The sequence below is a fragment of the Eriocheir sinensis genome, chromosome 43, assembly GCF_024679095.1.
Source record: "Eriocheir sinensis breed Jianghai 21 chromosome 43, ASM2467909v1, whole genome shotgun sequence".
In the NCBI taxonomy this organism is placed as follows: domain Eukaryota; kingdom Metazoa; phylum Arthropoda; class Malacostraca; order Decapoda; family Varunidae; genus Eriocheir; species Eriocheir sinensis.
The window spans coordinates 14,829,904-14,840,644 of NC_066551.1; the positions used below are offsets into that span (position 1 = coordinate 14,829,904).

The 10,741-nt window shown below is 43.0% G+C and overlaps 1 protein-coding gene across 1 annotated transcript; it reads left to right on the forward strand.

Moving 5' to 3' along the window:
* The first annotated feature begins 1,831 nt into the window (after positions 1-1,831).
* LOC126980195 (uncharacterized) lies at positions 1,832-5,867 on the forward strand. The gene is made up of 4 exons (XM_050829827.1): positions 1,832-2,293; positions 2,429-2,549; positions 2,705-2,808; positions 2,904-5,867. The coding sequence occupies exons 1-4, from the start codon at positions 1,906-1,908 to the stop codon at positions 3,440-3,442; spliced, it is 1,152 nt and encodes a 383-aa protein (XP_050685784.1). The 5' UTR covers positions 1,832-1,905; the 3' UTR covers positions 3,443-5,867.
* Positions 5,868-10,741: the final 4,874 nt, after the last annotated feature.

The following is a 10,741-nucleotide window of genomic DNA, read 5'->3' on the forward strand; positions in this document are numbered from 1 at the left end:
TCATCTATCTCTAAGGCTGAACTCTTCTCTCAAACTTTTTCTAAAAACTCCACTCTGGACGATTCTGGGCATATTCCTCCTACTCATCCCCCCTCTGACTCCTTTATGCCTGTTATAAAGATTCTTCAAAATGATGTTTTCTATGCCCTCTCTGGCCTCAATCCTCAGAAGGCTTATGGACCTGATGGAGTGCCTCCTATTGTCCTTAAAAACTGTGCCTCCGTGCTGTCACCCTGCCTGGTCAAACTCTTTCGCCTCTGCCTGTCAACATCTACCTTTCCTTCTTGCTGGAAGTATGCCTTCATACAGCCTGTACCTAAGAAGGGTGACCGCTCCAATGCCTCAAACTATCGTCCTATTGCTTTACTTTCTTGTCTATCTAAAGCTTTTGAATCAATCCTTAACCGGAAGATTCAAAAGCACCTTTCCACTTCTGACCTTCTATCTGATCGCCAGTATGGGTTCCGCAAGGGGCGTTCTACTGGTGATCTCCTAACCTTCTTAACTGACTCTTGGTCATCCTCTCTTAGCCGTTTCGGTGAAACTTTTGCTATTGCGCTGGACATATCAAAAGCTTTTGATAGGGTCTGGCACAAATCTTTGCTTTCTAAACTACCCTCCTACGGTTTCTATCCTTCTCTCTGTACCTTTATCTCCAGTTTCCTTTCTGACCGTTCTATTTCTGCCGTGGTAGACGGTTACTGTTCTTCCCCTAAATCTATTAACAGTGGTGTCCCACAGGGTTCTGTCCTATCTCCCACTCTTTTTCTGTTGTTCATTGATGATCTTCTTTCCAAAACGAACTGTCCTATCCATTCCTACGCCGATGATTCCACTCTGCATTATTCAACTTCTTTTAATAGAAGACCCACCCTTCAGGAACTTAACGACTCAAGGCTGGAGGCTGCAGAACGCTTAGCCTCAGACCTTACTATTATTTCCGATTGGGGCAAGAAGAACCTGGTGTCCTTCAACGCCTCAAAAACACAGTTTCTCCACCTATCCACTCGACACAATCTTCCAAACAACTATCCACTATTCTTTGACAACACCCCGCTATCACCTTCCTCAACACTAAACATCCTCGGTCTATCCTTAACTCAAAATCTCAACTGGAAACTTCATATCTCATCTCTTACTAAATCAGCTTCCTCGAGGCTGGGCGTTCTGTACCGTCTCCGCCAGTTCTTCTCCCTGCACAGTTGCTGTCCATAGACAGGGGCCTTGTCCGCACTCGTATGGAGTAGGCATCGCATGTGTGGGGGCTCCACTCACAGCTCTTCTGGACAGAGTGGAGGCTAAGGCTCTTCGTCTCATCAGCTCTCCTCCTCATACTGATAGTCTTCTACCTCTTAAATTCCGCCGCAATGTTGCCTCTCTTTCTATCTTCTATCGATATTTCCACGCTGACTGCTCTTCTGAACTTGCTAACTGCATGCCTCCCCCCCTCCCGCGGCCCCGCTGCACTCGACTTTCTACTCATGCTCATCCCTATACTGTCCAAACCCCTTATGCAAGAGTTAACCAGCATCTTCACTCTTTCATCCCTCACGCTGGTAAACTCTGGAACAATCTTCCTTCATCTGTATTTCCTCCTGCCTACGACTTGAACTCTTTCAAGAGGAGGGTATCAGGACACCTCTCCTCCCGAAACTGACCTATCTTTCGGCCACCTCTTTGGATTCTTTTTAGGAGCAGCGAGTAGCGGGCTTTTTTTTTATTAATGTTTACTTTTTTGTGCACTTGAGCTGTCTCCTTTGCTGTAAAAACACACACACACACACACACACACACACACACACACACACACACACATCTTTTCATACGAGATAAAATCACGGAAAAAATGTTTCGATGACATCTCCATGTATCTGAGGCCACGCCTTCTTGTCTTCTAAAGCCTTAATGATTCAAGTCAGTACAATAAACCTCAGGTCATTAAGGACTGACCTGAGGAACACACGCGCATGCGCACACACACACACACACACACACACACACACACACACACACACACACACACACACACACACATACGTACAAACGAACTCACAACGCCGGGGTATTTATGGGCGTCAAACCAACGAGCACTTCACAGCTTTTCAAGGAGGTCTCGGGTCAAGAGGTCTCCTGTTCTTGTTTCTCGCAAACATGAGGATCCCTGTACACACCTGTATCAAATGTTCATGGTGTAATAATTACTTCCCGTTGTCCGCACTCACAGCTCATAGGGCGGCCTGCCTTCCAGAGGGCCTTGGGACTGGATCGAAAGATATATCTACTAGAAACAATGGTAAGTACTTAAATGTTCGCGTCACTTTATATGATTGTCATAAAAAAAAACAGTAGCAGATGTGGATGAGGGGAGAGGGGTAGAAAGTTGGGTAACATGTTCAATATCGACTTTAGTCTTTCTATCTTTTTTCAGAAGAGACACCGTCGACTAGCTTTGTTCGATCAGATGTCGGTTTCTCTCAACCAGGCCCCAGCGATATTGGAAGTTGTTCTCCACGGACGGGTCTCAGCTACGAAGCCAGTCAAAACCAAAGGTATGCCAAAACCTAATATCTTCTGAAATGTAATATTGTTAAAATGTGTTTTACAAGAGACACAATTCCCATATTGTATTTTAAGTGCCACAGTAAAATATGTGCGGGGTAGAGAGGTTCATAAAATTTCATTTATGTGTTTCATATTCCTTAAGGGCTATCTCTGAAGAAGGCGGGTCTGGTAGGCTCAGCCATTGCCCCTCCTCTTCAGCGATCGGTAGTGGACGAAAACGAAAACAAGCGAATACAGGAACAAACGGTAAGTTTCTACGTTTTTTTATTGCGCACACGTCTGTTCTAAGGAAAAAATTGTAATTTCACTGGTCCCTCTAATATTATTTTACCTTTCTTCAGACACCTGCAGGAAAAAGCATGCCCGTCGTGAGGGATTCTCCCATCCAAACAGTTCTCCACAGCCAGGGCCCAGCGGTTATAACCCGGGACGGCCGGCAACAACACCCTCACCAACACCCGGTGAAATAAGTCAATATTTCAACGGGGCCTTAACAACGATCGACGTGCCCGTCCCACAAACAGACAACGGCGACATTGCATCGTATTTCAACAACAACACTGACCGTCTTCGCGAGGCAGTAGAGTCTGTATTCCAAGGCTGCCAGCAGGTTAGACCTCCTTCTTTTAAAGTGTACGTTGACATGCATCTGCGTTTAGTCAGAGAAGACCCCGACGACGGAGTTCAATATAGAGATATGTATATGAGAAGTCATATGCAGCTGCACAATAGTATTGGAGAGTATGTGCCTTATCCTAAGGGTGTTCCTGGGAAAACACAAGTTCTCAACCCTTCGGGACCCACGGACTGTGTTTTCCAAGTTCTAACAGCTTATCGCTATCTAAAGTCAAGAAATGTAGTTCCATCGGGCAGACAATAGGAGAGTGCTTGCTTGGCCTCTATTAATACGGGTAACATTCCAACCCCGGTATCCTGGGAAGACCTCGGTCGGCTTGAAAGATTAAACAACATAAGTATTCGCGTTTACTGTCTAGACAACGTTGAAGACAAAAAAGGCGAACTAACTCTTGTCAGAAAGGGGCTCAAAGATCAAGAAGTTGTTCATTGTCTGTTGTTGGGGAACAGGCACCTAGCTCTTATCCAAGACTTTGACGCATACATGAACCTGTTTACCTGCCAACGTCGGGAAAAAAAATGTTTTGCGATATCTGCCTGTGCACCTGTGAGAACAAGACAACGCTTGCTGAACATGTGCTAATTTGCCCAACGATGATCACAAGACTAAGATTTCCACCCGCGGGCTCTACTGTGAAATTTATTAATCATGCTAAGGCATATGAGCCATCTTATTTAGCATTCTATGACTTTGAGAGTATTCTCGTAGAGCCTTCTTCGAATGTGTCTGGATGTGTAAAGAGACATCACTTTGCCATAGCGTATGCTTACATTATAGAAACGGAGAAACAATACAAAGCGGATCCTATTGTGGAAGTAATGCTGTAAACCATTTTATTCATACAATGCAGTGTGCCTGGAAGAAGTTAAAATTTTCTAAAGGCTACAATAAAATCAACATGACCGATGAAGATACGACACGTCACAATGAGCAAACTCACTGTCTTCTCTGTAAACAGGGTTTTTTAAAAGGTAAAGGAGTAAAACATCATGACCATGAAAAATCAGGAAACAATTACATTGGAGCTTATTGTAATAGATGCAACCTCCAAATGAAAAATCACAAATTGCAGCTCACTCTCATTGCACATAATGTTAATTACGACATGTCGTTAATCCTGCGTGAATTAACGATACGTGACTTGAAAATCAAACTAAGACCAAAACGTTCAGTTCACAAATACCATGAAGTCATCATAAATGACTTGAGATTTATTGACTCGTATGCCTTTATGTCTGGTTCACTCGCGGCTTTAGCGAACCAATTCATCAGTAATGGGAACGAACCCATATGCACACAACAGATGTTGAAAGATGTGCCAACACCTGCGTTGCCATTATTGATCAAGGGAAAGCAGGTGTTTTGTTATGACTATATGGATTTGATGGAATGACTTTCTGAGACACGTCTTCCATCCCGCGAAGATTTTTTTCAATTCGCTTCAAGAAGCAGAACTTTCCGAAAGTGATTATGAACATGCTCGGAATGTTTGGAAAGTAGCTGGGTGTCAGAGCCTGAAGGACTATTTGTTGCTTTATGTAAAAGTGGATGTTGGCCTACTATGTGATGTCTTCCTAGAGTGGCGAGGTATTTTGAAAACCCAATGGAGGTTGGATATTGTAATAATGTTAGCCTGCCAGGATTTGCCTATGACTCCTTTCTGCTGAAAACACAGCAGGAATTAGAGGTGCTTAGTAGCCCAAACATATATCATTGCATTCAAACAAATGTGCGTGGGGGCTACACAAGTGTTGTGCGTCGTTTTGTACGCGCCAATAACATATACACGAACCCTCAGTTTAATCCAAAACATGATAGAAGCACTTTCCTATCATATCTTGACTTCAACAGTCTTTATCCCACTGTAATGCAAGAGAAGTTGCCATGTGGGGATATGAGAAAACTAGATGAGACAGAAATGCAGTCGTTTTTGAGCGGGGGCTTGGTCAATCAAGCAACCGATGGCGATTTTGGATATCTCATTCTGTGCGATACTGAGGCTGTCTCACGTGAAGTCGTTGAGAAAACGAATGACCTCCCACTGATCATCAGAAGACACAATATGAATGAGTACAGTAAAATATCCCAAGAGAGGGATATCTGTAGTTGAGGACAAAATATACTACATTAGCACCTTGGAGTCACGATCTTACGGTCATCCCGATAATTCTATAGGGATAGAGGAGGAAGAGAAGGAGGAGGAGGTAGCCCAGATCGTGACACTGTCAAACGAAGAAAATTTGGAGGAAGGCGATGAAAGAGGCATAACAGAAGCGAGACTAGTCGAGGTAATGGGTGGGCAAGAGATCGGTGAAATGGGAGAACTAGAAGAAACCTATGAATTGTTGGGAGAACGGGATGTGCTGGCCGAGCAATATTTTCCCTTGATAAAACGGGTAGAGACGGATGATGACATGTTAATGCTAGCCGCGGAACAGGAAGAAATAAATCAAAATGCTCTCATCATCCCCCCTTGAATATATGCTAGAAGATACAGACTTTTCAGAATAAATTGTAGTTGTTTATAAGATAAGGACTAGTGTGAATGTTGTATATACTGTTTATAGTGTAAGAATTTGCCTGCTATTTTTATGTTAAATATAAAATATATGTAAATATATTCTGTATATAGGACTAATGTTGGAGTCTATGATATTATAAAATTGCACATGATGAATCTGGAATCATAATTTAACCAAATTCCAATAAACATTGAGTTTGTTTGACTTGTTTATATGTCCTTTATCAAAAAAAGAAACGGATGAAAAAAAAACAATAATTGTCTTAAAATTTATTCGATTTGTGGAAACATGAATAAAACGCTTTTATGTTTCGATCCGGCTCATACATAAAAGACTGCCCGCCAAACAAGGCGGCGGCGGCGGCGGCGGGCGCTGCGGGCGCTGCGACGACAGGATGCAACAGGATTGCGCGGGGCCCGGGACGGGGCGGGGCGGGGCGGGGCGGGGCGGGGGCAGCACGGGGTAGTGGCGGTGACGAGTGAGGACCTGTGAATGGAGCCAGACCTCTGATTTAAGCATGGTATACACCCCCCCCCCCCCCCCCGATAAGGGAACTAGAAAATTATTTATGCTTAGAATAGCTTCATGGAATGTAATACACTGCAATATGAAAAAATCAGTAAGTCAATACTTACTTTTATTGAGCACATGTTAAATGTCTGATGACATACGGGCATTATAAACTTGCTGTAAGCGAATCTCATCACGTGTTCATCATTCCTCGAATATTCGGTCTTGGAAAACTCCATACATATTTTTTCAAGAGTTTCTCTTACACCCAAGTGTGAAACATTGTAGGCAAAGTACATGGCATAAGCCCCGCACACATCGCTTCGCGTGCTTTGAAGTCGAAATGCATTTTTATACATACTGAGCCCGGGGTAATCAATATATTTAAAATGATCAGAGTATAATTTTGGATCGAGAGCATAACTATCTAGGAACACTGCCATGCCCGGTTCATAGTAGAGACAAATCCAGCGTCCCATTTCTCTTTTAGAATAACTTGGTAGCGTATTGACAATGCACACTATAGGTTTTCTATATCGAGGTATAGAGTTTACCTCGTCTGCCAAAAACACGCCTAAAAACAAGGCTTGCTTTCCTATGTGCCCCCTCAATCCTCTTTCAATCTCCATGTTGTTCATCGCACAGCCGCTTCAAGCGCGCACATCACACTGCAGCCGTCTTTCAGAATTAAATGTTATTATACCCACTGTTTCGCCAAACAGTATCAACAGACGGTTCTCGTTTTCTCCCTTGCTTAGATTCAAGCTAAGTCTAAGTCCCCCATTCATTTAAACGGGCAAATTATCATTCAAGTTTTCAGCACGCAAATCAAATGTGCAAATCATTGCCCCCTTGCCGAAAATATCCTTTCCGATTAAATGGTCTTTGTGAAAACCAAGTGCATCCAAAGTACGATGGTAGAGCTCAGCATAGTCATGAGGGAATTTACTAGGAATATTATACATGGTTCTACCATTAACACTTAAGCTTATTTGACTTATATCGCCATAGCTCAAATACAATGGATTTAGCGTATAGTCGCCAGAATGAGCTTCCATGCTCGTTATAATAAGCGAGAGTTTTTCCGGAATAACATTACCCCACGGTTGATCATACGTTCCTGAGGTTTGGTCTTTGGCTAGCACATAGGTTTTCAAGAGGGTTTTGGTAAATGTCGATTTTAAAAGATTCCCTGTGGCGAGAGACGCGTTCAAAGCATGAAGTGCATTAGGATAAGGAAACAGTCACGTATAAAGCAGCTTGGCAGACGAATGTTATCGTCAGTTGGAGAATTTAGCAGCCATGCATTACTAGATAGTTCCATTCGGAGTCGAACCGAAATACCATCGAGCAAGTAACTGTCTAAAGAACTTATATCCAGAAGAAGCGGGGTACAGAGTTGTATACCGTGAGTCTTAACCCGCTTCATAATGGTCTTGTGTTGCGCGCTGGCATTGTCAAAGTATTCTGCTGTTACTTTGGAAATAAAACCGTTCTCTGGGATGGTAATGTTAGCATTGGCTCCAATTGTATTCAATTTGTTGGGCGACAAAGTATTCAGCATTTTAACGTATGACGTGTACCCATAAAGTACATTATTGTCAACAGCTACATCTCCCAAAAAACATTGCACTGATTTGAATAGGCTGTGCGCGGTATTATTTATAAATTCAACGTGTTGAGCGTCTTCGAGAGGAGTAGTATTGTCTGGCTTAGTTAAGCGTAAAGAGGTGTGCAACACCAATTTCCCCAAATCAATAAAACTGCCAAGTGTTCCAGGAATGAGAAATTCTATATATCTATCGGATAATTTCATATTGAATCCAAGGTTAGTAGGTAAAACATCAGCATCATAACGGGAGGCAATCGTTGTTTCCAATAATCTCATTTTGTTGGGGCGGGGAAACAATTCACTGACACCGGCGGCATATTGCCCCAGGGGAGAACGCGGGTCCCCGACACCAACCGCGCTGGTGATGCTCGCCATACTGCTCTTAGTTCAACAATGATTACAACTCGGTAAAGATGTCCTTTTAATAACACCTTTTCCTCCCGACTCGCTTGACTTTCTTCTTCCCGCCTCCTCTAGTCAATTTCATTGCAGCTTGCTTTAAGGAATTGATTCCATGTTTTTTATAGAGTTTCTCAAGTTGCTTCCCTGTGAAATATCATCTAGAACAGTGTTTCCAAATGTTCGAGCTGAAGGCACAATGATATTTTTCACTAGGAAAGGGAAAGCTCTTTTAGCGAGTCCTGCTAAAACCGAGAATAAACCCCCGCCTCTGTGATAGCTTGGTTCATAAGAAAGTGTGACTATATCATCAATACCACTCCCTCGGGATGATATCTGTTTGCCATTCGAAAACAGGGTATGATATTCTGCTACGGAAGGAGGGATGAATGTAACCCGCATGGTGGCGGCGAGGAGACTGTCTTTTCAAATGGACAACATTCCTATTAATACAGCAAAATGTACTCAAAGATTCAACGCGATCGGATATGAAGTAAACATGTAACAGGGTATCCTTCTTCGAAATGCATAGGACGACCTTTTTGATCTGTGAGTTTAATATAAATCGAATCAATTACTTTGGATTTAAGGGACTTACATATAGTTGGATGAACGCCTTTTGTTAGACCTCCGGAGAGCGAAAAGGCATCAAGAATATTTACATTTTTCCCTGCATACCTAGAGGGATTGACAAGGTCAGTGTAAATGAGAACACACTGTACGTCACCATTTCTCAACAGAGGGGCATGACCACGTAGCGGAACAAGAACTTTTTTTTTTTGTTCTTCATGTGTACCCAAGGAAGAAAACACAGCATAACCTAAGTTGGGGACAAAACCGAGAACATGGGCCAGTCGCGTATCAAAGGAAACCTTAATAAATACAACTTGTGGATGATAACCATTGTAGCAGAACAAAGTTAAATGATCATTTGTTGAGCTAAATGCAAGAACCTCTCTAGAATACGCTAGTAAATGGTAGTTGTATCCATCGACCATCTCCTTTATCAATGTCGTTATTATACCGTTAACACACATCAGCAAATACCCAGTGTCATTATACAAGATATTAGCATTAATAGCCTCTGACAGTGTGCGTCTCTCAATAGCTTCTTAATCTGGCGTTGGTCTTATACCACATTCAAGGTGTATACTACACTCTGGTTCACCCGGTTTAACAATGTAATACCGACGGGGAAGCAACACGTTCAGTAGACCGACTTCATATTCCACGTCCTTGTCTAATGTTAGAGTTTGTATATTATTAGTAAAGCTAGTGCTGGAATTGGGGTAAATTTCCCCATCCGCAATGCTGGTAACATAAATATGATGTGACTCCATTTAGAGCAAGCAAGACACTAGCAAAAATATTATAATTATTTAATTATATAGAGGTAGACATGACGAGATGCCAATTACATATTGAAGGTAAATCATACTAAACATCATTACATTGTTATTTATTGACATATTTTACATTTTGTGCTGTACATAATTATTGGGAAATTGTCTGGAGCTATAGTTATTTAGGATCCACGTCGATCCATTCGTCAGCCTCAGCGTCGTCCTCTGTATCCACCAGTTTTCTCTTCCTGTTTCGCTCGGGAGACACAGATAGAGTTAATTTTGTTTCAGGCTCATCGCAGGTCCACCGTCTGTCCAGGATGACGCACGATATATTATGCAGTTGGAGTTCAGCCGCAGCCTCTTGGAGATGCGGTTGGTGGTCAGCTTTCCACAACACGTAAAGAATTCCTGCGCTTGCAATATTGTAGGGGAAGACGACACTTGTAATGTTGCTTTTAATCACCCATTCTACCAATTTTGTGATGGACTCTTTAAACCAGCGGAGACGGTTATCATAACTGTCTTCCTTTACCCCACGAGAGAAATTTTGATCTCTTGACGTCTGAAGATATCCTTGGTTTATAGGGTTATTTTCCAGTTCGCGGCCAGGAGCATATTGGGTTAGGATACACGCCACATAAGGAAGATTTTCACTTGGAGGATAGCGAATATGCAGACTACCGGGAATACCACGATCTTCCCAGCGACACCTGTTCAGTTGATAGATCGGGCTTCTTTCGTGGTAGAGATTACTGTGCGGGTATAATCCATGTAGGCGTCCAGTAAACCCCCTCTTTTCGTAGCAGGAACTGCAGTTGAGGGAAAAAATGATGATGGTCTTGTTGTTGCGGTAGATGTCATCGCCAGGAGGACCGTCTTTGTAGTTGAACATGTAGGCGTCCGACATGGTGTCCTCTGGTATACTGGTGAGTGATGAATAGTACTGCTTCAGCTGATGGCGAGGGACGAGTAGCGAACCCATCTGCTCTCTCTTATAAGCCCGCTCGGAGCACCACCGTGTCCGAGCGTGTTCGTCCTCGCCTCCGGCATTTCTCTCTCCATGACGTCGCCGCTCCCTCTGTATAAGCCGCGCGTCCAACGCGGTTCAGTATCTAACACGTCCATGATTCTGTTTCTTTCTTGAATCACAATG